At 43.7% G+C, this 27,833-nt stretch overlaps 1 protein-coding gene and 1 pseudogene across 11 annotated transcripts in view; one reads left to right on the top strand and one right to left on the bottom strand.

Annotated features, from left to right (window-relative positions):
- The window catches only part of CAMSAP2 (calmodulin regulated spectrin associated protein family member 2), a 107,801-nt gene that overhangs the window by 38,504 nt on the left and 41,464 nt on the right, over positions 1 to 27,833 (top strand). For 9 of the 10 annotated variants that reach the window (XM_082464027.1, XM_082464028.1, XM_082464023.1 and 6 more), the window contains exon 3: positions 20,325 to 20,486. In XM_082464027.1, the coding sequence (XP_082320153.1) occupies positions 20,325 to 20,486 (162 nt within the window). Of the gene's footprint in view, positions 1 to 16,534; positions 17,640 to 20,324; positions 20,487 to 27,833 lie in introns of those variants that run through there. The other variant, XM_082464024.1, reaches the window with a different exon arrangement.
- LOC309661962 (glycerol-3-phosphate acyltransferase 3 pseudogene) lies at positions 31 to 12,929 on the bottom strand (annotated as a pseudogene). The gene is made up of 2 exons (XR_014268318.1): positions 7,912 to 12,929; positions 31 to 7,596 (listed from the first exon to the last, which is right to left on the bottom strand). The product of XR_014268318.1 is annotated as a glycerol-3-phosphate acyltransferase 3 pseudogene (transcript).

The raw sequence follows: 27,833 nt of genomic DNA, 5'->3' as shown, positions 1-27,833 counted from the left end.
AAATAAAATTAAAAAAAAAAAAAAAAAAAAATAATGAGGCATATAGGTTCAGAAATGCTTTGGGTATTTTGACATTTTATTAATTGAAGCATGGTGCACTGGTACCACTTGTTTATAATCAGCTTTTCCTTCCCATCTTTGGCAGAATTTATGCCACACCGCTAGTTTCCATATAGCTCTAAGAACGTTACTGAAGAAAGCCTGAAAATACAAGGAAAACTGATTTTTTTTTCTATCTTTCCTTTGTTAAACAGCATTGTTATTGATAAATAATAGCATTATTTCTTGAATTTTTTAATGATCTAAATTAGAATTTAGATTTGAATAATGTCAGTACTTAATGGGTCATTAAAAATTAATGTTTTAAAGGAGTTATGTTTGTTATGGTCTACCAAAATTATAGCGGTGGCATTTTATGTGGGCAGTAAGGTATTGTGTTACCAGCTCAGAGGGTTAACAAAAAAACTTGATAGTCTTTTGATCTCTTTACACATTTCTTCACCTTAGAATGAACATAGGGGAGATTTGACAGTTTTATCGTAGGTAGGAGCGTTTTTTGAGAGTTATGTCACCAGATTAGTTTGGGGGTCTCGTGGCTGACAGCATGTGTTCCAAGTGCACTGGCTCCTATACATATTTAAACTCCTTTCACGTAAGCACTCGTTTTCCTGCCAGTTACCTAGTGAGGTGCCTCCCAGATCCACAGCTCTTTACCTCTGGCCAGTATCTATGTGTAGAGGCCGTGATGCCGGCCTCGGTGAAGTTTGGTGTCTTAGTTCTGCCACTGTGGCATGTTTGTCTCAGCACTGCTTGCCCACAGGTCTTCATCTGGAAGGAAATGGTGACCTCTACTCGGTGGGTTGGAGGAAAGGTGTTCCTACTTCTTACTTTGCTGTTTGAGTTTCTGCCATAGCTGTGTCCAAATCTTGTGAAATTTTGCCCACTGTTATTCAACTTTAACTTGTCTTTGTAGTTTCTAAAAACCTGGGTGGTAACCTTCCATGTCACCAGGGAGAGACATCATGACCTTCCTTTTTTCTCCTCCCCATAGACAGTGCTTGGCAGATGAATGCTGACTGCACGGTGGGCAAATTAGGGAACAGCTACGATTGTGTCAGAACCTCGTGTGGTTCACTTTCTTTTTTTTTTTCCTGGTAAAGCTAGTACTGTCAGGTGCATTTTTCATACATACCCAGCTGAAAGAAATTTGCTGACAAACTTCCTTTCGGGCAATTTTTTGAGCGTTAACTGGAGCTTTTACTGATGGTTATTTTTATATGATGAAGCATATTTCAGTGTGTTTTATGCAGCTTGTTTTAGATGTTGAGATGTGAAGCACAGTTTTTGGCTCTGCATCCATACGCCTGGAAGACTTTCAAATCTGGAAAGCTATAAAACACAAACACACTTTGAAGTACACCATATGTGACCGGCTCAGCTATACTAGGAATGTCGTGTTGGTTAGCAAATGCAAGAACATAGCTGTCATTTTACGTCGTTGGCATGAGGTGGCAGCAATTATGTTGAGTGGTGGTGGACGAGCCTGAGCCGCCATATATAAACGGTCACAAAAATAAAACTTGCCCAGGTCACTATGGTTAGGACGTTTGAAAAACACAGATGTCCTGTACTTCAATCTTGATGTGTTGGATATAATCATCTGCTTTCGTGGGTTTTCCGTAAAGCACCGCACGCTTTGGTGTCCCAGCGCTGGCTGTCTTTTCTTGCCTCCGCTGTCTTTGGTGGCTCGTTGCAGCACCGCTCTTAGTGGGCCAGGCACACTCCTAATTTCATTCCTTAAAGTATCGATCCATGTAGCATTTGTTTGGGGAAACATAAAAATAAATGATTACGATGAAGTTTGAAGATTATCTTTAGGTAATAAATTATTCTGCAGGCTACTCCCATAGTCATACACTGACTGTCTAATGCCTGAAGTAATAAAACACTATAAATCATTGTGTCACATAACAACATCTAGAGTACTTTGATGTACTTTGATCTCATTTGATGCCTTGTGGGGTGAGAAATTAAGTATTATCCACATTTAACAGATGAAGAAGAGGACGCTCAATGAAGTCTGAGTGACTTTCAGGTCAGAGCTTTCTTTTTATTTTTTTTAATTTTAATTTTTTAATTTTTTTTTATTTTTGGCTGTGTTGGGTCTTCGTTTCTGTGTGAGGGCTTTCTCTAGTTGCGGCAAGTGGGGGCCGCTCCTCATCGCGGCGCGTAGGCCCCTCACCGTCGCGGCCCCTCTTGTTGCGGGGCACAGGCTCCAGACACGCAGGCCCAGCAGCCGTGGCTCACCGGCCCAGTTGCTCCGCGGCATGTGGGATCCCCCCAGACCAGGGCTCGAACCCGCGTCCCCCACATTGGCAGGCAGACCCTCAACCACTGCACCACCAGGGAAGCCCCCAGAGCTTTCTTTTTAAAAATCAACTTTGTTGAGGCATAATTTAAATAAAGTGTACCTATTTAAAGTAAATAGTTTGAGTTTTGACAAATGTATACACTCATGTAAATACTACTCCAGTTAAAATATAAAATGTTTTTATTGGCTCCCCAAATTCCTTTGTGCCTCTTTGCTGTCAGCTCCGTATCCGCATCCCATGCTAGATCTCCATCAATCTCCTTTCTGTCCCTGTAGGTGAGTTTTGCCTGTTCTAGAATTTCATATAGATAAAAGCATAATGTATGAACTTTTTAAATTTATTTCCTTTAGAAATGTAGAATTTATTTATATTTACCGTAAAACGGTGTCACATTTTGTACCTGGTTACCAGAAGAGAAATAACACTTGGATGACACTATATTGCTATCAACATTGCTTATGCTGCAGAGTCGGGAAACACTTATTTTCCCCTTTAAAGAAAGTTAAAGCTCAGTTTCCAAAAGGTAGTTTTACCACTTATTTTCCTGTTCAAGAAACTGGGAAAATTCTGAAATAAAGGACGAAGGGGTGGAAGGGGAGGAACAGTGCTTCCTTCACTCCTTCCCCTGCTGAAGACACTCAGTGGGATTTGCAGTTGTTGTCAAAGGCTCCTATTTGAAATGTGTTTGGTTACAAGATCAAACAAATCAGCAGATGGGAGAGGCCTTAAGTATAGATCTTTAGCGTACAAACAAGGAAGACTAAAAACCTTATCACCTATTGCTGGCTAACTTATTCGCAAGTTGCCTACCTGTAAATGTGCACACACAGTAACATGGACTCATTTTCTTTGGTAAAGCTCACCAAATAGAAGGTCTCTTCTAACACGCTAGTAAAAAATATTTAATTTCCTTTCAACTTTCAGATCAAGTGGCCACAAATCTGTCCTTTCTCCTAAATACTGTCCTCCATTTTTCTTTTCAACCTTGTAGTAGAACAAAACCATAACAGTAACTCGAGTGATGTGAAATCCATGTTTAAGTGATGGAAGGGAATGGGAGGAGAGGGTGTGAGAAAGCTAATCATGAACACACTTCGGGGTATTTTCTTGAGAATTACTCTATCAATGAGTTCCAAACACAACTGAGTTCCACAGATGTTTTAGAAGTCCTTTTTCCGGTACAAATATTTCATTCAGTTCACAATGACACAGTCGTTTTACAAAAGGCAGAATATGTTCAAACTCAGTAAACTACTTACAGTTCATGAGGCTAATGCTGTAACAACAACAGAAGCCAAAAAGGGCACCGTGGATTCTGCCTCTGGCATAAAGAGGTAGAGACAGTCCTCCTGTAGAAAAGATTAACAATAAAAAAACAAAAACGGTAAAACAAAACAGTGCACCCCCCCCCAAAAAAAAAAGCAAAAAAAAACTCCACCACATTCCATTTCCAAGGACTAGTTCTGGAAAGCCTGGGTGGCGTTCAGTCTGCTTCCGTGTTGAGATACCCATTGCCCACAGTTGTCTTGCTGTACTTCTTCTGTTGCTGTTCCTTAAAGACGTCCTTCACCTAGACTCTCTTCAGCCCTCCATCCCAAGGAAGCTCAGTCAGCCCTCCTTGTACAGCAACAGCAGACTCAACCCTATTAGCCAACTGGACTGCATCTTCTCCTTTCACTCTGGTCATGGGGGGCACATACCACACGGCACAGACAGTGGCCCAGCTGGTCATCACTCAAAGCAGGTAGCTCACCGTGTTGTATTTACTGCTGTTCCAAAATGCATCACCAAACTAAGGATTATACTTAATTGCAACTGGATGTATGGTTCCTCCAATTTTAAAGCTTCCCTTTTTAAATATCATGACTGAAGTATTGTTGATGCAGGTTCCTTCAGGAAAGATTAGTATGGGTAATTTTTTCTTAGCAGCAATATGTTCTTTTAGCCTGTTGGTAACCAGGTGTCAGTCCTTCATTTCTGAGCGTTCAGACCAGACATGTGGACAAGCCTTGACCATAGCTCTGAATAATTCCCATCCACCAGGCATGCACCTGGCCAGCCGTAGCATAGCACCCATCCATTGTCAAGATAAAACATCTACAGGGAGGTATGGTTGCCTCACAAATGCCTCCCTTCTGGGGTCTGTACTGCGTGTTACGATAGCGAGTAGTACAGAGAGGGCACGGACGCAGATCCGGCAGTGGACCAGTTCACTCAGCCGGTTCTTGAGGCTGCTTTCTGACAACTGTCCAACCAGGGTACTTCCTGTAAACCAACAGACTGATCCTAGTGAAAGCCAAGGTAACTCTCCGAGGCAGTAGGACACGATAGCGCACTATGACGCCCAGCACCACGGACTGATGTCTGGAAATTTGCATTTGTCCTTGTGAGGAGATTCCATGACACTAGCTCCTCTGAGGAGAACCGCTGGGTCACTTCATCTTCCATAATGGCCTCCAATCCCTTCTTGGAGAAATAAAACACGTCAGACAGCTCCAAGTCCCTTCCTCACAGACCGGACAGCCCATTTTCCGTGGGTGACTCATCTCTGGATAATACCAACGGAAGCTGAGTTTTTAAGAACTGACTACTTTGAGGCTCCTTTTTCAATCTGTAATGTGGTCCACTCTCAAGTTTTCACCAGGATCTTCACGTTGAGCTCGGAGATGCCCAGAGACACCCCAGAGGCCGAAGCTCCGAGCGTCAGAGTCAGCCCGGTGTGAAGGCTCTTCCCGGCCAGCCCCACACCGTCCATGGTTCGGCGCACCCAGAAGGGGTCCACGGAGGAGGTCCGAGCGTGACAGCTGTCCCTGTGCCCGGCTCCCGGGAGTCAGTGCCGCCACCTCCCAGCACTTACCGCTGCAGGGAACAATGAACTTCTGAAACTGGATTCTTTCGCTCATATTTTGTTGATTCAGTCATGTTGTTGTGTGTCGTCTGTTCCTTTTTATTGCCTAGTATCATTCCATTTTACAAAAACCACAATATTCATTCACCTGTTGGTGTACATTGATGTTTACAGGGTTTGACCTATTATAAATAAAGTGGCTGTGAACATTTGTGTACACTTTTGTGAGGACATATATTTTCATTTCTCTTGGGTAAATACCTAGGAGTTGAATTGATGGGCCATATGTAAGCACGTGTTTAACTTTTAAGTATCTGTCAAGCAGTTTCCCAAAGTGGCTGTATTTTTAATTTTGCCACCAGCAGTGTATGAGGATTCCAGTTGCTCCACATCCTTGTCAACACTTTTGGTGGTGTTTTTTTTTTTTTTTTTTTTAAATCTCTCCAATGGTTTCTCTTAAAGCTTATTTATTTATTCATTTATTGATTGATTGATTGATTGATTGCTGTGTTGGGTCTTCGTTTCTGTGCGAGGGCTTTCTCCAGTTGCGGCGAGCGGGGGCCACTCTTCATCGCGGTGCGCGGGCCTCTCACTATTGCGGCCTCTCTTGTTGCGGAGCACAGGCTCCAGACGCGCAGGCTCAGTAATTGTGGCTCACGGGCCCAGCTGCTCCGTGGCATGTGGGATCTTCCCAGACCAGGGCTCGAACCCGTGTCCCCTGCATTGGCAGGCAGATTCTCAACCACTGCGCCACCAGGGAAGCCCTGGTGTTGTTTTTTTAATTTTAGCCATTCTACTGTGAATCAGTATCTCCGTATGGTTTTAATTTCCGTTTTCTTGATGACTAATGTAGTTTAGTGTTTTTTATATGCTTATTGGTCATTCATACGTTGTCTTTTGTGTGTTAAATCTTTTTCTCATTTTCTTATTGGGCTTTTTATTTTCTTACTGTAAGAATTATTTTATATTCTGACTACAAGTCCTTTGTCCATTATATGTATTACAAATATTTTCTTCTAGTCTGTGGTTTACCTTTTCATTTTCTTAATAATGTCTTTCCAGAAATTTTAAATTTTGATGAAGACCAATTTATAACTTTTCTCTTTTATAGTTAGTGCTTTTATGTCCTAAGAAGTCTTTGCCTATGTCATGGTTGTAAAAAAAATAGGTTTAGGTGGGTGGTGAATGCTATATAAATGCTGTAAATTATATTTACAGCTATAAATATTTTTTTGTTTCTTATGTCAGTTTTGGTTATTTTGTGTCTTTTCAGGGACTTTGTTCATTTCATCTAAATTTGTCAAATTTACTAGCACTAGGTTGTTCATAATATTCCCTTATTATCCTTTTAATATCTGTAGAACCTGTAGTGATGCCCCCTTTTTCTTTTTTGATATTATTAATTTGTGTAGAGGTTTATCAAGTCTGTTAAACTTTTCCAAGAACCAGCTTTCATTTCATTATTTTTTTTTTTTGCTTTTTTACTGTTTCATTAATTTCTGCTCTTAGTTTTATTATTTCCTTTCTTCTCCTTATTTTGATTTAATTTGCTCCTCTTTTTCTAGCTTTTTAAGGATGGAATCATAGGTAATTGATTGAAAAGTATTCTTCTCTGTTATAAACACTGAAAGCCATAAGTTGCCCTCTAAGCTCTGCTTTAGCTGCAACCTGCAAATTTTGACATGGAGTAAAAAAGCAATGAATGTTGTTCATTACCATTCAGTTCAAAATATTTTCTGACTTCCCTTGTGATTTCTTCTTTGCCTCATAGAAATTCAGATGATTTAATTTCCAAGTACCTAGATGTTTTCCAGATATCTTTTTTTATTATTGATTTCTAATTTACATCTGTTGTGGTTAGAGAACGTACTTTGTATGATTTCATTCCTTTTAAATATGTTGAGACTGTTTTATGCCTCAGCATTTGAATCTGTCTTGGTGAGTGTTTATGTGTACTTGAAAAGAACTGTTCTTTGGTATCGTGTTCTGTAAACATGAGGTCGTTTTGCTTGATGCTTTTCAAGTCTTCCATACCCCTTCTGATTTTCTGTTCAGTTATTCTACTGATTCTTGAAAAAGAAGTATTAAAAACGTCAACTAATTGTGGATTTCTCTGTTTCTCTTTTTAATTCTGTTTTTCTTCATATATTAATACTTTGGCTTCTTTCAAGATTTCCCCTTTTTTCAGAAGTTTGACTATGAGATGCCTATGTGCGTTTTTCTTTATACATATTCTGCAAAGGGTTCACTTAAATTTTTGGTTCTATGGGTCAAAATCTTTCATTAATAATAGAAAAATCTTGGGGTTTTTTTGGTTGTATGACCAGTTTATTTATTTATCTGTTTATCATAAAATATATAAAACATAGAACTTACCTTTTTTTTTTTTTTTTTTAAGATTGATTGATTGATTGATTGATTGCTATGTTGGGTCTTCGTTTCTGTGCGAGGGTTTTCTCTAGTTGTGGCAAGCGGGGGCCACTCTTCATCGCGGTGCGTGGGCCTCTCATTATCGCGGCCTCTGTTGTTGCGGGGCACAGGCTCCAGACGTGCAGGCTCAGTAGTTGTGGCTCACGGGCCTAGTTGCTCCGCGGCATGTGGGATCTTCCCAGACCAGGGCTCGAACCTGTGTCCCCTGCATTAGCAGGCAGATTCTCAACCACTGCGCCACCAGGGAAGCCCCGAACTTACCATTTTAAAGAGTACAGTTCAGTGGCATTAAGTACAGTGTTGTGCAGTCATTGCCATTACTTAGCTCCAGAACTTTCCACCGCACACCTGAAAGCCTGTGCCCATCAGCACTTACTCCCGAACCTCCCCACTCCATTGCCACAGCCAACAGCAACCATTAGTCTCCTTTCTGTCTCTGTGGATTTGTTCATTCTGGACATTTTATACAAATGGACTCATACAATATGTGGCCTTCTTTTGATTGGCTCCTTTACTTTGCATAATACTTTCAAGGTTCTTCTATGCACATAGCCATACTTCATTCCTTTTTATTGCCAACGAGCGTTCTATTGTAGGGATGGAACACATTCTATTTATCCATTCATAAATCGATGGACATTTAGGTTGTTTCTACTTTTTGGGTACTATGAACAATGCTGCTATGAATATTCATTTGCAAGTTTTTGTTGGAATACCTGTTTTCAGTTCTCTAGGGTGTGTCATGAGAGGACTGGCTCTTCCAGTCAGTGTTACACTGTGTGTTTCTTGCACGCTCATTCATTCGGCAGGCACTTCTCTGTTGATCACCTAATGTGTATTAATACGGAGCTACACCATGGGGACACTTAGAGTCCAGCAGGAGGGACAGGCAAGGAAGAGGCAACTGCTTCATGGTACCAGCTGCTGCTAGGTGCTGGCGAACCTCCCAGAGAGGCACCTAAGCCTAATCTAGTCAGAGGTGGGGAGTAGTGATCAGGGAAACCTTTCTGGGTGATACCATGTTTAGCCCAAGACCTAAAGAAATGAGTAGAAATTAGCTTAGATTTTTTTTCTCATGAGTTAAAAATAGTCAACTGAAGATTATATACAAAAGCACAAAAACTAAGATGTGCATTTTATTCACTGCCCGACAAGTACCTGTGAAATCTTTAAGGCTTGGCGTTTTTCTGTATACGTGTGCAGGTGCACACGTGCGTGCGCTCGTCTGTTTCGGGCTGAGCACGCTTGGTAGGAAGTGGGTAACCCTGCGTGTGTGGGTATCTCTGAGCCCACCGCCTCCTGTCACCACTTGGAGAGCCTGACATGCCACTGGGAGCTGGAGCGGGCTGTTACATTTCTAGACTTTTTCCTGTGCTCTCCATCGAAGACGTGTTCTGGGGCAGCTACCACCTGTAGTTATTATTTCTTTAAACACCTCCACAGACATTTACCTTTCGTATAAGCTAGTTAGGTTAAGAATTCAGTTAATACTGACCAAAAATAAACTGCTTCTTACTTTAACTGTGCCATTACAACCTTCTTTTTAGGAGTGCAAACTTTAATTAGAGCTTTAAACATTCATAAGAAAGGTAAGTTAAACTGGGAAAGTTCAACCACCTATGATGCTGACTAATTTAGTACTTCAGTGTAATCTATTTAGCAGACCCCTAAAAGTGTAAGTGAGATTGTTTCTGTTGGATGTTCAGCGTGTAGCTCAAGCTGATGTGTTTACATTTATAAAAGTGTTAACAGTCATAATCTCAAGTAATCAGTGTCTTAAGAGCTTTATTGGAACGCTACTCAGCAATAAAAAGGAACAACCGATTGATAAATATAGCAGCTTGTATGAATCTTCATAGAATATGCCAAGTAAAAAATGCCAATCCCCAAAGTTCCATAGTGTATGATCACATCTATGTGACATTCTTGAAAGGACAAAATTATAAAAACAGAGAACAGATCAGTGTTGCCAGGGTCTAAGGAGAGGGAGGGGCAGGAGGGAAGTAGATGTGGCTATAAGAGGCCAACAGGAGGGACCCTTGTGACGGACACGTTCTGTAGTTTAGTTGTGTCAATGCAGCGTCCTGGGTGTGACATTACGCTGTGCTTTTTACAAGATGTTACCATTGGGGGAGACCAAGTAAAGGGTACGTGGCATCTGTGTGTTACTTCTTACAATTGCATGTGAACCTATAATTATTTCAAAATAAAAAGCTTGATTTAAAAAAAGTTCACGAGGGGCTTCCCTGGTGGCGCAGTGGTTGAGAATCTGCCTGCCAATGCAGGGGACACGGGTTCAAGCCCTGGTCTGGGAAGATCCCACATGCCACGGAGCGACTAAGCCCGTGAGCCACAATTGCTGAGCCTGTGCGTCTGGAGCCTGTGCTCCGCAACAAGAGAGGCTGCGATAGTGAGAGGCCCGCGCACCGCGATGAAGAGTGGCCCCCACTTGCCGCAACTAGAGAAAGCCCTCACACAGAAACGAAGACCCAACACAGCCATAAATAAATAAATAAATAAAATTAAAAAAAAAAAAAAAAAAAAGTTCACGAAGGATGGATGTTTAAGATTGAAAGGAAATGCTACAGTTTGGAGCAGAAATGGTTTGTGTCCTTTGGCAAACGCGTCTCTGCTGATGAGGCAGAGTGGTGGTGATGGAGCCCTTTGTCGCTAGAGCAGGACAGGCTCAAGTGGCAGCGAATAGCTCTCTGCCTTTGGACTGGTTCTGAAGCTCTCTGCAGTCCAGTTTCTCGTCTATGTAAGGAACGACACTGTTGTCTACCTTCCACAGTTGTGAGGATGAATTAGAGTAGGCCGGGGAAGCGTCTAATGTAGTACTTGACCTGTGATAAGAGGTCAGTAAATTTTAGCAGTTGTGATCGGTTTCTATTGCCCTATTTCTCTTCCTAGGTCTTTTTTAAACTGAATATTACTATATGAATTAATTCAAAATGATATATTTAAGTATGTATTGTTATAAAAATGGTTACTTAATGTGTGGTAAAGCAAAATAGTAAGTAAAAGAAATAAAATTTATTTTCACTTTAGATCCTAAAATTTCTTAGGAGTGGCATTGTTTCTGGAAGGGGTGCTGCAGAGAAGCCTGCCTCATCTGGATGGCACTGATGCCAGGACAGTTTTCTGACCGAAAACCACTTGTGACCTCTTGCTCCGTGTACTGACGAATCATTTAGGGGGCTTATGTGTAACCTCAGTTGAAGGCATTTTATTCTTTAAGCTTTTTTCTTGATTTTATATATATTTTCTTTTTGGCTTATTGAAACCTCTTCAGTTTCTGTATCTAATTGTAGCAACAGGACTGGCAAGTATTGCTTATATTAGAACTTCATTAAGGCCGTACATTCTCCTGTACCCATCTAATGACTTGTTTAATGGACAGATACACATTTGGAATGCATTCCTTGTGAGGTATGGTTTGGGAGGAAAGCCACCAACAATTACCTAGGAGTTAAAAAGGTAAACAGAAGCAGCTTATTCTGTGCATGTGTCAGCAGCTCCTGTTTTAGCTAGACGGCATTTAACGCTTGCTCGGTAAACGTAATTTTGTGGGATACGAATATCAATACAAGATTCAGAGTAGAATCTTTTGACATGAGTGCTATGACGTGAAGAGGTGATGTGTTATACTCTTCATTAAATCTCGTCATGTCCCGCTGTTGGTGATTCTGAGTTTGACCACTTTTCCCTTTGTAATCAGGGGGGCATCATGTGGAGTGATACTTTGACATTTATTGCACATTGTGTTTCCCAGTGACGCTTCACCTAGAAGTTTTAGCACCTCTGGGTGATCTGTGCCTGAATGAATTACTGCAGCGGTGGTTGCAATATGGTGATTTAAAAATTCTGTTATTCCTTTTATATCTCTTACCTGGCATTGTTCTGTGAAGAAAAGCTTTCTCATCCTCCTTTCCCCTTTAGTGATTATCACTGTGGACTCACGGATTCATTTTGTTTTTGATTACTTGTGTTATAATTCACTATTGTTGTTAATCTTTTTTGTACTCACGTGGGCCCATATTTGGCCAATGGGAGCCCCTCCCCCCAGGCTGGCTCCTGTATCCTTTTAACAGCTCCCCATCAGTCTTTGAATACTTTTTTCTTTCTGACACAACTAGCTATTCCAGGCTCACTTTGTGCTTTTCCTGTCTCTGACTTGGAATCAGCCATTCTCTAAAGAGCCTTGGGTTTATTTTAATGTGGAGATGTTATTTAGAAACCAAGATCTGGGCACAGTTATATTTATTGTGTTATTGCTTCCAGGCCCTTTCTTCAAGATAGGGCTAGGAGAAATATACACGTAGGATCATGAGCTCTTAGGGCAATTTCCAATCCAAAACTGACACCACGGCCTCCTTTCCTGTTTCAGTCTTCAGAGGGGCATCTGCCCAGGGCCCTTCCCCGAGGGCAGCCCCGGCCGAGTGCACTGTTGGCTGGGGACGGCTGCACTGCTTCCCGGGTCCACCTCTGCTGGCTGAGATCCACATGCATCTGTGTCATCGTGTCACCACCCACCAGCCAGCCTCTAATTAGAAAGCAGGCAGCATTTCCACACTTGCTCCTGTGCAGTTTTCCCTGCGTACCGGGGCAGCTTCCAGCCAGGTGGAAGCCGAGCTCTCCAGGTTACCTCCCGGTCACAAAGGTGCAGATCTTTCGAGTGGTCTACCCCAACCCTGTTCTTGACGTAAACCGTGTTATTGTCAGGGCACGAAATGCCCGTACTATTGTTGTCACCCCGCTTTGCAGTTGAGGGTAGTGAAGCATAAAGAAATTGAGGGCTTTGCCCAGGATTACGTAGCAGGTGTAGAGTCAAGGTTGAACGCAGGCACTCTGCTTGCTCTTCACCTGTGCTCCTGGACCGTAGGTTCACGCAGAGAAGCAGTGGAAGAGGAGACCCTGGAAGGGTGGTGGGCCCCGGGAAGCCCCTGACGGCGTTGGGTTGTGGAGTGATGTCACTGTCAGCCTGTTGCGATGAGGGCCTCTGGGGGCAGGATTCCTGTTAAGATGCTATTCTGGGGCCTCTCTGACGTTTGGGGCCAGGACATTTGTGATTTTTGATGATGAGCCGGATTTAGAGCCACTGCTGTAAACGATTTCCTGTGTTTACCGTATTTATTTGCTGCTGATGTGCAGTTCCCGTCTGTGTCCACCCGGGGCAGCCTCAGTTACACATCCTCAACTTGCCATTTGAGGTTAACTATAGCCCGGAGGAAGTGATGGAACTGCTCGGGAGACATCATTTCTTTCATTGGTCTGGGACTTGCATTTTTTTTTTTGTTTTAATTTTTATTTACTTATTTTTGGCTGTGTTGGGTCTTCATTTCTGTGCGAGGGCTTTCTCCAGTTGCGGTGAGCGGGGGCCACTCTTCATCGCGGTGCGCGGGTCTCTCACTGTCGCGGCCTCTCTTGTTGCGGAGCACAGGCTCCAGACGCGCAGGCTCAGTAGTTGTGGCTCACGGGCCCAGCTGCTCCGCGGCATGTGGGATCTTCCCAGACCAGGGCTCGAACCCGTGTCCCCTGCATTGGCAGGCAGATTCTCAACCACTGCGCCACCAGGGAAGCCCCTGGGACTTGCATTTTGATAGACATTTGGGCTGCACTGTTTCTTGCATGTATTCCTTTTGTAATAAAGCTTGATATCAGTTTGGTTCAACATTATCTTGGAAACAGTTCTCCGCTGGGTGTGTGATTATCAGATTCACCAAATGCAAATGACAGAATGTAAGCCAGATGCTCGTGCCGCCCTTATGGACACAGATTAAAGAGAACTCTCGACTGCTTTATTGTGTGTCGTACCGTATTTTTTCAATGTAGGCAGAGTTAAATGGCAGCTAAGTAAGTATCACTGTGCTAATAGTTCCATGCTAGTAATCGTACTTTTTAACTCTCTCTTTACCCCATTCACATGTCTAACCAGATGCGTCCAAATAAAATCGATGTGTCACTTTCGTGTGGTCACAAGCAAATGTCATTCATGTTAAGCGTTTGAATCTCATGGACATCACCTCCCTCGCCAGGGCGCCCAGTTCCGCCGTTCCGTCTGCTGTAGCAGAACGACGGTGGCCCGCTTTGGTCCTGACTGTGTTTACTACAGGTTGGATACAGCATCGCTATGACTGGAACAGCTGTGCCTGCATCCTCCTGTAGGTTACAGCTGAACTCGTTGCCGTTTCAGTGATGGTCTGCCTCTGTTTTTTTTTTTTTTTTGGCCGCCTCTCATGGCACGTGGGATCTCAGTTCCCTGACCAGGGATCGAAGCCATGCTCCCTGCAGTGGAAGCGCGGAGTCTTAACCGCTGGACTGCCAGGGAAGTCCTGCCTTTGTTGTTTTTTTGTTGTTTTTTTTTTTTAACATCTTTATTGGAGTATAATTGCTTTACAGTGGTGTGTTAGTTTCTCCTGCCTTTGTTTTTAAGACCAGTGCTTTTTGCTCCTTGGACCAGCCTACTTTTGATAGCCTGAATTTTTGATATGCTAAGATTTTCTTATCATATAAGGGGACCGACATTATGATTGGAAATAAATTGTTTTTCTGGAAAATTTCTATTCTCATACCAACTATAGAAATCTATCGCTAAGATTCTAGCTACTAAAATAATTAACAGTATCTAAGAAAGATCATAAATAATAATCTTTTAAAGTAAACTATATATACCTTTTATCCAGATTAGTTGGAGCCTTAAGAAAGTGAACATAAAAAAAAAAAGAAAAAGGAAAGTGAACATAAATATCTATGGGAGGAAAATAGAATTAACTTAGCATATTTATTTATTTTTATTTTTGTCATCGATTCATATATAGACGTTTCCTGCTTAACATTATGTAGAAAACAAACTTATGGTAGTAAGCAAATGTTAATTTATTTTTTAATAATATCTAAAATACTTCACTGTCCAGAAAAATAAGTGTCCCTTCACCTTGAAGTCCTTTTAAAGATACTTTGCAAACACATGGATATAGCTAACTGCCTAACTTAGACCTAAACAGTCATTTTTGAGGTGTTTACACTGGAAAAGGGTCAGCAGAGCATCATAAATCAATCTAATCTTTTGGGGGTAACAACTTGAGGTATAATTGGCACACCATGCAGTTCATGCATTCGAAGCGTACAGTGCAATGGTTTTGGTGTATTCAGAGTTGTGTAAGCATTGCCACATCCATTTTAGAAAACACTGTTTACCAGGTTCACACATGTTGTGGCCTTATGTCAGTCTTTGTTCCGTTTTATTGCCGAATTATATTCCATTCAGAATATCATGGCTAGGGGACTTCCCTGGTGGTGCAGTGGTTAAGAATCCGCCTGCCAATGAAGGGGACACGGGTTCGAGCCCTGGTCCGGGAAGATCCCATGTGCCGTGGAGCAACTAAGCCCGTGTGCCACAACTACCGAGCCTGCGCTCTAGAGCCCGCGAGCCACAACTACTGAGCCCATGTGCCACAACTACTGAAGCCCGCACGCCTAGAGCCTGTGCTCCACAACAAGAGAAGCCACTGCAATGAGAAGCCAGTGCACCGCAACAAAGAGTAGCCCCTGCTCAGTGCAGCTAGAGAAAGCCTGCGCACAGCAATGAAGACCCAATGCAGCCAAAAAATAAGTAAATACATTTATTTAAAAAAAAAATATCATGGCTATATCATTTTTGCTTATCCAGTCATCAGTTGATGGACGTTTGGGTTGTTTCCACCTTTTTGGCTATTAGAAATAATGCTACTCTGAATATTTGTGTACAGATTTTGTGTGGACACGTTTTCATTTCTCTTGGGTATAATAAACCTAAAAGCAGAGCTGCTGGGGCAGACTCTTTGAGAAACTGCCAGACTCTTGCACAGTGGCTGCACTATTTAACATTCCCACCAGCAGGGCACAGGGGCTCCCATTTCTCCACATCCTCGCCAATGGTTGTTATTATCTGACTTTTTAATTATGGCCTTCCTGCTGGGAAGTGGTATCTCAGTAGGGCTTTAAGTGCTGTTTTCCTTGTATCTCCATGTAAATGAAGGATAAATGAAAATTATGGTGAACTTGTTTATATAAATAAATGATGTGTAAAATATTATTTTCTGAATCGGAATTAACTTTGACAAACTATAGTGTGATGTGTATGTGCTGTTGTGTGCCATTTTAGCAGAATAATTCCAATTCTTCATGTTCATGGCGGTCTGTTAAGTCTGTTCCCTCCCGTGTCCCTCTAGGAGGGCTTGGACACAGTTGGTGCACTGGCCACTGCGCCACAGGCCCGAGTTCAGTTTAGGAAATATTTTCTTAGTCCTTCATCTGATAAAAGAATAAAAAAGCCATGAAATAGTAGAACTTGGATGTTATTAATCTGTGAGGCTCATTAATAAATAGCCTTCTTACCTACAACACTTCAATGCTCTTCTTTATTTAAAAGCCTTAACCTTCATTTCTGATACCTAAACGTAAATCATTTTTGTCTAGACTCCACTGGTCGGAGATAACAAAACTGTAACCTGTAACCCAGATGTAGACGCTAATAGCGGCCTCAGTGAGTTCCTGGGCCTCCTGGTCCTTGCCTTTTTCACTAAACTGCAGGAAACCTTCCTGCGTTTCCTTCCTAACTAGCCTTTCTGCTGCTGCTTCTGGATGACGGGTTCTGCGCTGCCACCGGGCGCCCAGCCCTGGGGTCTGCAGGCCTCTGGTGGGCCGTGTGAGCTCTGCGCCAGGCTTCAGGTCACACCCCGGCTCGCCTCCTGGCTCTGTAACCTCGGACAGGTGGCTCCGTTCCCTCCTCTGTAAAATAGGTTTAATAACAGTGCATCTCACAGTGCTGTGTTATCAAGTGAGTTGATACAAACGCGGGGAACATCGCCTGGAGCGTAACATTCAGTGCTAGCTGCCGTTATCATTATTCTGACCTTAATGTTTTGGGTAAAAAACTAAATGCGTGTATTTTATTCAGAGACATAAATCATTCCAGATCGATTGATTATAGCCTACAGCTTATTTTTCACTGTCGATGCTTTCTAGATTCATTACGTATATAGTTTCTGTTATACGTAATTTTTAAATTTACTTCTACCTCATAAAGTTAAGGGGTAAAAAAAAAATAATAAAATTTGAAGGTTCTTAGTTTAAAAGTGGGTGAATATCTTATGGAAATATCTGTAAACACAATAGTGGAATTTTTTAAAATCTGTTTTTAAATTTAGGAAGTGAAGTAATCAGTGAGATGAGCTTTGTTCTGAAAATGTATTACTAATTATACTTGGTGTTTACTATCCTAATTTTTGAAGTAAACTGTAGATTTTATATGTATTTTTTGCATATTATAACAAGGTCATTTCTAAGTAAGTTTTATTTTTATTCATTCCTTTTCCCTTCCTGTTTTATATATATATTATATATATATATTTTTTCAAGATGTATATGTACATACACTTATGTCTGCCCATTTATATGTATATATTTATTTTGAGCATTGTTATAGTATGGCATTGTTTTTTCTACTCAATATTGTATTGTGCACATTTTCCCCTATTGTTAAATAGCTTAGGATGGCATAAATTGCTCATTGTGCTTGTAACATTGCTTCCTTTCTTGTTATATACAGTTCTGTAATGGTCAGTTTCATTCATACAGCTCCTTTTTCTCTCTTAAATTGTATCTGTAGAATAAATTGCCAGAAGAAAGAGTCTTAGTGAAGAGGAGGTGAATGGTTTTACAGCTCTCGAGATGTTTTCCCACATTTTTGTTCAAAAGAGTTATGCTTTGTAATGCTGTAAATACTAATTACTCAGACTTTCCCCTCAAAACCTTGTGCTGGGAACAAAGATGAGAAAGACAGGACCCCACTCCCTAGGGCTCGAGTGAATAGAGAGGACACAGAAATCACCTGAGTGAAAGGGCGCGCTGCAGTTGATACCGTGTCCACTCTGAGTCTGAAGAAGGAATTGGGGTCTCTGGACAGTAGCCGCCTGAAAAAGAGGGAGAATGTGAAAACATGACTTGAGGTTCAAATAATTGTGCTTATTTTTCTTTCTTGCATATGATGTCTATTTATCATTTCCAGAACGTATTTCTTGCCTAACTATTGATACGTGACTTAGCTTCTGCCAACTGCACGACACAGTAGAAGGAGCACATAGGTTTGGACAAACTATTTAATTTTTGGAGCTTCAGCTTCCTCCCATTAAAAACATAAATGATGCTTCCTTCAGAGCTTTAAGGGTTATAACAAATGTATATTATCTCCAGCCTTACTTCAGAAAAGATTTGAAATGGAAGAGCGAGTATGTTAATAAAGCCCTCAGCACAGCACCTGGAGTCACCATTGGTTTTCTGATCGCCATTATCAGGCATTCTGATTCAGACAGAGCACCTGCCTTCCTGTAAACACTGCTAAGTTTCCAGTACGCTGGTCCACCACCTCCAAGTCAGGACCCACTTCCTCAGCCTCCAGAGTCAAGCTAGCTCTTCCCTCTTTACAGTGAGCAGTAGACCAGCCCCTTTCCTTCCTTTAGCCCTTGCTCGCTGTCAGGTACTGTGTGAGGTGTAGGGAAGGCGAAGGTGCTCAGACAGCGCCCTTGCCCTTGGGGTCTCACCGTCTCACCAGGGGGCTGGTGTCTGTCCTGCAGCAAGACAGTCCGTGGTCCTCAGCTGGCTGCTCATGAGCCTCTCCCGGGGAGCTTCTTGCAGACACTGTTTCCCCTGCCCTGCTTCAGATAGTTAAGTCAGAATTCAGTGCACGTGCCCCTAAACCTCTTGTGGTCACCATTTCACAATATCTGTATGTCCAGTCTTAAACTTACACGGTGTGGTATTTCAGTTACATCGCAGTAAAACTGAAAGAAAAAAAGAATTTCATGCAAGTATAAATAGTATACTCACTCTGTAGGAAGAATGACCCATTTTGATGGGAAAGGGGATCGGAAAGAGGGTGACAGGCAGACCGACAACAGGACTTAGTCTGCAATGTGAGGAGGCGACAGCAGGGGAGGGCATGGGAGCTGGAAGCCTGGCCACAGGTTGGGGGAACAGCAGACACTCTTCTGAGGCTGTTCTAAATGGAATGTAGATTCGGGGAAGGAAATGCAGGTTGTAAAACTGGATTGATAGGGAGGGGCCTTAGACTTTATTATATAGAAGACGAGGTAGACTTTACGGGAGCATGATATGATGACGTCTCTGATTTGGAAAAATAACTAGTCCCTAGTTGATAACATCTTCAAAAATAAATCCCACGTGGATTTAAAGTATCAAAATAGAAAAAGTAGAGGATACTATTTCTATATACTTGGGGGTGTGCGGGGAGCCTTTTGTAAACTTGGGAGAAATTCCAAAGTCGTAAAGGAGAACGTTAAGATTCACAGATTTTACCGAGTAAATACTTAGAACTTCTCTGCAGCATAATACATTCCAAATAAAGTTGAAAGTCCAAAGACAGGCTAGGAAAAAGTATTTGCTACCTGAATGGTGCAGAGCTAATGTACCTAATAAATAATGAGCCCTTACAAGTCAAGAAATAAAGAAAGAAAGGTGAATATACCTAAGAGAAAAATAGGCCAAAGATATGAGCAGGCAGTTTTCCAAGGAAAAAATACAAATAATTGCCAAACATACAAAAGATGCCCATCCTCAATCAGAGAAATGCAAAGTCTGAACAAGAGTGGGGTTTTTAACCTTCAGACTGATACAGATGATAAAAAGTAAATGATGTCTACTGTTGGCAAACAGTGTGGGGAAACAAGCACCCTTGCTAACATTCTTGGGGGATGTGAAAGTAGCTGCAGCCTTTCTAGAGAGCAGATAAGTGATTATTCATCAAAACTTAGCATGCAGTTGCTCTCGGGCCCAGTAGTCCCACGGTGGAGAATCGTCGCTGGAGAAACACAAGGTTGTAGCGTTGTTTGGGATGCCAAAGGATAGGAAGCAGTGTAAATTCTTACCAAAATTACATTTTTGGTAAGAATACGTACCAAACCGTAGACACTGCTTGGGAAATAGGAGGGGGAGAGGGTACTTTCAACTTTAGATACTTTGTAATGTTGGGAAATGTTAAGAAACCCGCCCTCCACCCATATAACGTTTCTATGTGAAACCACCCCTCCCAAAAAACAGCAACTAAGGAAACACTAGAAGTCCTGTGCTGGATGAAGAGGATGAGGAAGAAGTTGGAGCCAGGAAAATCAGGATTTTTGCCTTGTTCAGGGGTGAGACATGGTGGTGTCTGAATGGGAGCGGAGGCCACCAGACCAGGAGGGTATCCTTGAGGGACAGCTTACAAGTAGCATGTGTACATTTCTACCCTGTGGTGTACATTTCTACCATGTGGTGTACATTTCTACCACGTAGAGGAGAGGAGTGAGGAGGGCACTTACTCAGAGACTGCTCTGAAGTTGGAAGCTGTATTGCCGAGCCAATGGTAGCGACATTTTCAAAGGCAGGAGAAGCAGGAAAAGGAGCTTCCTTTGAGTAGAAGATAATGAGTGTCTTGAGCATAGATCCCCAGTAAGCATCTGAGTGATACATTAGTTGGGTTCCGTTAGCTCACCTCTGGCCTGTACCATTTATGCTTTCTTACCAAGGCTTGTCTTCCGTAGCCTTTAGTTGTGCTCCTGTTTGTTGGGAAATACTGTTAACATGTAAACGTATATAAGCAGCCGTTTCTAACGGTTGTTCTCGGTTTGTGTCTCCAGAGCGCTCACCTGGCCATGATGGACACCCTCATGATGGCTTACACCGTGGAGATGGTCAGCGTGGAGAAGGTGGCCGCGTGTGCTCAGCAGTACTCGGCTTTCTTCCAAGCCACAGATCTGCCCTATGACATTGAGGATGCCGTCATGTACTGGATAAATAAGGTAGGGATATGCTCCCTCGGGTAAAAAAAGTCTCAGGACCGGAAAACGTCATCCGTCCCCACTCTGCTCCACACTGAATGTGTCCCCCTGCCCCTCAATTCATATGTTGAAGTCGTAAGCCCCAATGTGGTGGTGTTAGGAGGTGGTTAGGTCGTGAGGGCCTGGCCCTCAGGCGTGGGACCTGTGCCACTGTCTTTATAAAGAGACCCCAGAGAGCTCCCTCGCCCCTTCTGCCGTGTGACAAAGCAGGCTCACCAGACACAGTCTGCTGGCGCCTTGATCTCGGACTTCCCAGCCTCCAGAACTCTGAGAAATACATTTCTGTTGCTTACAGACCACACAGCCTGTGGTATTTTTGTTGTAGCAGCCTGAACGGACTAAGACGGATTCCATTACTCTTTTTGTTTTAAATCAAAGTGAAAACTAAAGTTGTGCGATCTTACTTGAAATTTCCCATTCCCTTTAGACTGGAGAATGATGGAAATCGATTTTATGTATTCCACAATATCTGTAGTTACATTTAATGATTAATCTAGTTCATATCAGATTATTACAAAATTCAGAGCACTCCAAGTAGGGAACTAACTATACGCTGTGAGTGCCCAGTAAGTATTTTTTGCATCCAGGAATGAAGTAAGTTTCTCATTTCCAACTAGATGATTTTTAGGTTTGCTTGACTGACTTGCATAAGACTATATAGATTGTAGATTTCTCCTCTTGGAAATTTTTATAGAACTGTGATTAGTTATTTGCGCTCTGAAGATGCTTAAATTGTCAATTTATCGCTCCCATTACCAATTTGAATAGTTAATTCCTCTTGATTCTCTTTCGTTTACAACTGTAACCCCAGAGAAAATTAAACCTTATCTGTGAGCAAGACCTGAACGGATTTAAAAGAAGTTACATCTTCAGGTGTCCTCCCTTGAATGCTTGCATGGCGCTTGTAACAAGAAGCTACGTGTCAAGACTCCTGCATCTGCCATCGTGGTCCGTAATATCAGCGTCAGTGTCAAAGGCCCGTGTGGCACTCTGCCCTCCACTCGTTAGCTGTAGGGGTCACGGTCCTATCCTGGACCCACTCATCGTCAGAAACCGCGTGGCCTTCACGACCCACCGCAGACCTCCCGTTCTTGATTAATTCTTTTCCCTCCCTCTCACACCGCCACTATTAAAATTGTTCACCTTTATCGTGAGTTCCAAACCACCGAGCCCTTTAACTCTCCCGGTCTCACTTGACTTCACGTTTCTCCTTTCTGAACTTAGAGTCTTGCCTGGAAGGTCAGTTCTGCATCCTTCTCCTTCCCTTGTGCGCATTTGATAAAACCCCAGCTGGGCCCGGTTACCGCCTTATCCCATAGATGCACCTATGAGGTTAACACTGCTGGAGGAGTTCACGCGGGGAGGCTAGTGTGCATTCCTGAGCACCAGCTTCAGACGGACACGCCGCGCTCACTGCCAGCCCGACAGGCGTGTCCCCGCGCAGGTCCCTTTCCCGCACTTCAGCATGACCGCCCGTCCTCCTCTGCTCCTCGGACCTTCCCCAGCCCTTCCCCCATCGCCGTCAGCTGCGGACGTCACGAGTGCGTATCTCGTAGCATCGAGATGGGCAGCCGTCCGGCGGGAAGTCCCTCCTCTTGCTGCCGCATCTGGAGCCCTTTCCTCATCAGCATCATTGTCTTTCTTTGCTGCTCTCACAGTGGAGAGTGTCCCCTTCCTGTCAAAGGCCAGTCCCCCTTACTTACTGCTCTAGGACTCCTCTCTCTTCCCTTCTTCATGGCCACTGGTCCTCAGCTTCAGTTTTTCTCACGCCTTAATGTGTATAAGAATCTCCCGGGAGCTTGTAGGTCTGGGCTGGGGTGGAGAGTCTGCGTTTCTGAGAAGCTCCGGGCAATGCTCCCACTGCTGGTCTGTGGGCCACACTCACGCTCCTCCGTCGCCCGACTCCCTCCCTGTCGGATCGTCCTCGTAAGAATAAGACTGCTCTGGTGTCTCCCATCCTGGTAAACAAAGCTTCCCCGTCCAAATCGGACCCTGTTTCTCTGTACACAGAACCGCTCCATCCCCTCGCCCACTCCCACCCTGAAGTCGCTGCTGAGGTCACTGTAGCCTCCCATTTGGACAAATCTGGTGACTGCTTTTCTGTCCGCATCTCGAACTCACATGTGAGCCTTGTGAAGCCTCAGCGGACGCCTGGGCGTCTTCCACGCCCGAGCGCCACACCACCTCCCTGCCGGGCTGCCAGCACTTGTCCCCTGCCTGGGCTCCGGGGCCCTTTCCTGCCAGCACAGTGCAGGCCAGCCAAGGATCTGTGGCAGCTTCTGTGGGGATTGGGGTCTCCTCCGTTCACGAGCGCTTCCTGCCAGGCTGCCCGTCCTCCTTGGTACCCAGCCACGCCGATGACTGCCCCCTTTGTTCCTCAAGCCCCCGAGGCTGCAGCTTCCTGCTTGAGCCCAGCGGCTCAGCCTCGTGCGGCTTGAGGGCAGAGCCACGCAGACGGACTGCACCTGACGTGCTCCTCCTTCAGCGGCCGACCCTCCCAGCCCTGCTGTCTCGTCCAGGGCTCTCTTCAGTGTCCCTGGGAAGCTCCGGGTGACACCTGCCGCTCCAGCAGGACCAGAACCCGGACCCCCAGAATGTTGCTTTTCAGGCCACTTGGATCATGTTGAGTTCACATTTTACACTGAAAATGTCAAGTGTACCAGTGCCGACAAAGTACCATCCAGCCCGACCCCTGTGTGCACCTCCGTCCTAGGTCAGGACCACTGTTCCTCTTCTTCCCTCCCTCCCTTCATCCCAGCTGTGGGGCTCACCTCTGGGCCTTTGGACGCGATGTTTCCCATTCCTGGGCGGCCCATCGCCCAGCTTTTTGTGTGGCTCAGCGCCTCTGCGCTATCATTTCTCAGCTTGGCTGGCGCTTTCTCCTCACAGCCTGTCTAAACTAGGCACCTGGCACGTCTTATTTTCTACTGTGATGCTCTGTTTCCTTTATAGCACTTTACAGAGTTCAATCATTTAAACAAACTAGAATAATCGATATGAGGACGAGTCCTGTGCCCGTCTTTCTTTTTTTAGTGCTAGTGACCGGACTGGTGCAGTGTTTGGCAAAGCAATGGTGTTCAGTACATCGAAGAGGGAGTTTCAGCCACAGAATCAGGCTCGGCACTGTAGAACTTTGGGAGGCTACGGAAAGATAAGGAGATCACCTAATTAGTAACGTCCAGCACCTTTAGGCAGCCATGTCCACCCTCTTCAGTTTTCAGATCAGGATTGGAACCAGTTGATCGAACCTGCACCTCAGAGTAGCTCAGAGTAGCTTTTTCTCGCTTGTTCCACCAGCCCCGGCGTCGGCGTCTATTCTCCGGTTGTGACATCACCCTCCGCTCTCCACTGGAGTATGTACTGCTTCTTCTGGCTCTTATTTTGGCTCATCCTGACCTAGTTGCCTTTTCTTCTGGATAATACAAGTATTTAAAAAAAAAAAAAAAAGCTACCATAGAAAAATGGGAATTACATGGCTAGAATAGTTATCAGCACTGTTGACTGTAAATGAGTTTACACTTAAGAAAAGCAAGGTCACAGAGGACAAGATTGTAACGGCTAAGTCAGGCGGGGCACACAAGAGTTATGAATACAGGAGCCTTCTGTTACTTGGCCCTCCCTCTCTCTAGTTCCATCTGTAGCCTCCCCTGGGCTCACCAGGCTCCAGCCTTACTGTTCTTTCACTCCCTCGAACACACCAGGTTTTCCCACCACAGGGCCTTTGCTTGTGTTGCAGCCTCCTCTCTGTGTCGTGGCTGCAGCTTCAGAGGCCGCCTCTGGGACAGCGTCCCTGCTCAGATAGGTCTCCCCACTCCCGTGGTTTTCTACTCACCTCTTTATTGATTTGTACCACTCCTTACAGATTGCTTTTGTTGGGGGGAGTTTTTTACCCTTTTTTCCCTTTTTGTTCTGTCTCCCTTGTTCCATGAGGGTAGGAACTAGACTGTATTTATGCACCGTTGTGTCCCTAGCCTCTTAATATAACGTCTGGCGTTCAATAAATAGCTGTTGACTGTGTAGATGAGGAAGTGAAGGAATAGGGGTTCAGGATGTTCACGTTGACCAGTTTGCTTTTCCGAGAGAATCAGATAAGGACTTTTAAAAAAATCATGAAGATATTTCCAAACTGACAGATCAGTTACAACTACCTGATACTGAATTCTAAAGGGTTTCTTTTTTAACTTAAAAAAAAAGAAAAGAAAATGCTAAGAAAAAGGACCAAATCAAAAACCCAGAAAAAGTTATAAACTTTCCCAGGTTTGGGCCCTGTCAACCCCTACCCGCCTTAATTGGTAAATCCGTCAGAATGCTTCAAGATGCGTGGACATTATGAGGCCTTGTAACACATGTTGCCAGGACAGAACATTTTAGTTATTTTGGCAGCATGTCAGATTCAGTGGTAGCCCTTCCTGTTACAAACTCCTGGACATGTTTGATAAAACGCAGTTGGAAAGGTTTATGCTACAGAGCTGAGCATCAGAGACAGAACAGGAAACTGTCGGGTGCCAGAAACAAAGCGGGGCTGCAGGCTTCGGTGGCCTCTCGGGCCGTTGAGCCTCTGCTGGGGCTTGAGAGTCGCTAGATGCCAGATGAGGCCGTGGGTTTTGCCAGCTGCGGGAAGTTGGAACCGTGACCTCTGTGTAGACCCGCCAAGAGCTCAAGCCCTTGGGGGAAACGAGCACACCAGCCGCGATGTCTTTGCTCTTAAGTGCCACCTGGAGGTGGGCTGTGTCAGCGTTAGTGTCATCAGGAATGCAGGGGTTCCAGCTTTGCCACAGGGCTACTTCCAGGCGTGGTTTTACGATGGCTTCGGTGATTCCAGAGGTCATACACGTGCAGTCATAACGGTGTCCGGCGAAGATGAGAGTAGGGTCTTCCGGGCGCTGCTATTAGCAAAGGAACCTTCCCCAAGAAGGTCTCCCTCAGGAGAGTGGTTCTCAGGCCCACACCTAAACCACCCCCTGGCGAGAAGACGGCGGCCTGTCGGGTCGTCGTGGGCTGACTTTGCGTCTCCCTCCAGGTCTGGGGAGGGCGCCTCCTGGACCGAGCATGGGCTGGGGGGCAGCAGATGACCAGAAGGCCCAGTGCCAGGCCAGTGGTACCTTCCTGGCACCTGGCACACCAGCAGAGGAAAGGTTACTCTGAAGGTCACTTCTACACCCAAACCGTGAGGGTCCCCAGCAGTGGGGGAGGGATACTCTTCTCTCAGATGCAAAAGTACCAACAACCGGTGTTTAGGAAATGATGAAGATGCCGCCACGTACATGGGAGAGCCAGCAAACCTGACAAACAAGGCCCACACGCCGAGAGCTGCAGAGAGCAGAACAGTCTGAAAAGACAAAAATAACTGCTTGAGTGGCTGAAAATAAAACACGGAATAAAAGCCACAGGAAAGAATAAGGCAGTGTGGAGGGTATATTGGAAAAAGAGTAAAATATAACTTTAGAAATTGAAAATTTTAGTCATTGAAACAAAAAGATTAAACAGAAGATTAGACATAGTTGAAGAGGGGAGTTAATTAACGAGAAGAAATTACCCAGAATCAGCCCAGAGAGATGAGATGGGATATATGACATTGAGGTTAACAGACTTGCCTAGAGGCCTGATTGGAATTCCAAAAGGAGTTAACAGGGAGTGGGTAGGCTGGGGAGAGTATAATTGAAGAGACAATGGATGAAAATGTTTTACAATAGATGAAAGGCATAGACGTTCAAATTCAGGAACCATCGTGAATTTGAAGCAGGATAAATTAAATCCACGCCTACATATATAGCAATGAAACTGCAGAATCCAAAGATAAAAGACAGTTCCTCTCTCAAAGGAACGTGATAGTAGACATCTCAGCAGTAATAGTTGAGCCAGAAGACGGTGCAGCAAAATCATCAAAGTGCTGAAGAAAAATAATGATGAACCTAGAGTTCTGTACTTTTGCCCAGGACTAAAGTTGTAATTGAGATTTGTTCAGGCAGAGGTGGTTTATCATTCAGACCTTTGCAGAAAGAAGTACTGAAAGGTCGTACTTCAGGAAGAAAGGAGTGGAACTAGAGGAAAAGGTGGGGTGTAGGAAGCAATGATAAAAAGGGGAGTTGGTGTGCAACATGGGTAAATCTAAGCAAGTGTTATTAAAAAAATCATCATCGTGCCTAATTCTGAGGCCCTTAAAAAGGAAGAACTATGTTGCTAGGTTAAAGTAACGAGGGATGAGAGGAGGTGATTTGAATTAAAGCCTTTCTAAGGTTTTTGTATTATTCAGGAGGAAGGAACAAATATTGACTGACTTTAGACTTACATCAAGGCAAGGATACACATGACTATTCTGTATTTTTAAATGAAAAAGATTAAAAGCTAGTGTACATTTTTAAATTAATGGATATTTAAAAATGCATATGACGTTTTAGCACATTTATTTTTAATTCATATGCCAGCGCCAGCTGTTTGTTGTATGTTCTGTAGTTCACTGGTCCTCAGTGCTTGTTCCAGTGGTGAACTGCCTCCAGGTCACGATGGGCTCTCTGATACACACACATCTTTAACTTTTATCCGTGAGTTGCACAAAGAATGTCATGACTCAACTTTAGTGCTAGAACTTTCTAACCAGCATCTGGGAACTGGCTTAAGAATTACTAAGCTAATTATCTCATTTATCTGTCTTGTGTACCCAGGTAGGTTAAATAACGTGAAGTGACCATGTCTTGTACTTTTCGTGTAGTTTCCCTGTTATGAAAGTTAATGAATTATCAACATGTAAAATTTTCTTACAATCATGAGTTTGGTATTTTGGATGATTTATGCCATTACATCAACTTAAAGTATTTTGAGTAGGATTTGTTAAAGCCCTTACAGACATTTAACTATCTGGAATTACATTGGGGGTGTATTGTTTCTAAGTAATGGCAGTAGTTTCTATTTATGGGGTCTGTGCTCTGTATTATGCACTTTACTTGGTACATTTTATACATTATCTCTTTTATTCTCTGTATTAGTTGTTTTGCTGTAATAATTATCACAAACTTAACTGCTGAAAACTTCTGTTAGCTCAGTTATTTACTTACTTATTATAATCATCTCAGTGTTACCAGTTTCTGTGGGTCAGGGACCCAGACCTTGCTTACCTGCATGCTCCATCTTCAGGGTCTGTCACAAGGTTGGGTCAAGGTGTTGCCCAGGCCTGGGGTCTGATTGGAAAGTTTGGGTGTGGAGGGTCCACTCCAAGCCCACGTGGTTGTTGGCAGGGCTTAGGTCCAGCAGTTGGACGGAGAGCCTCAGTTCCTTGCTGGCTGGAACCTGCCCCCAGCTCCTTAGCACGCA

Source organism: Balaenoptera physalus (assembly GCF_965194825.1).
Source record: "Balaenoptera physalus genome assembly, chromosome: 1".
Lineage (NCBI taxonomy): Eukaryota > Metazoa > Chordata > Mammalia > Artiodactyla > Balaenopteridae > Balaenoptera > Balaenoptera physalus.
This window is presented reverse-complemented; position numbering and strand designations above follow the sequence as displayed.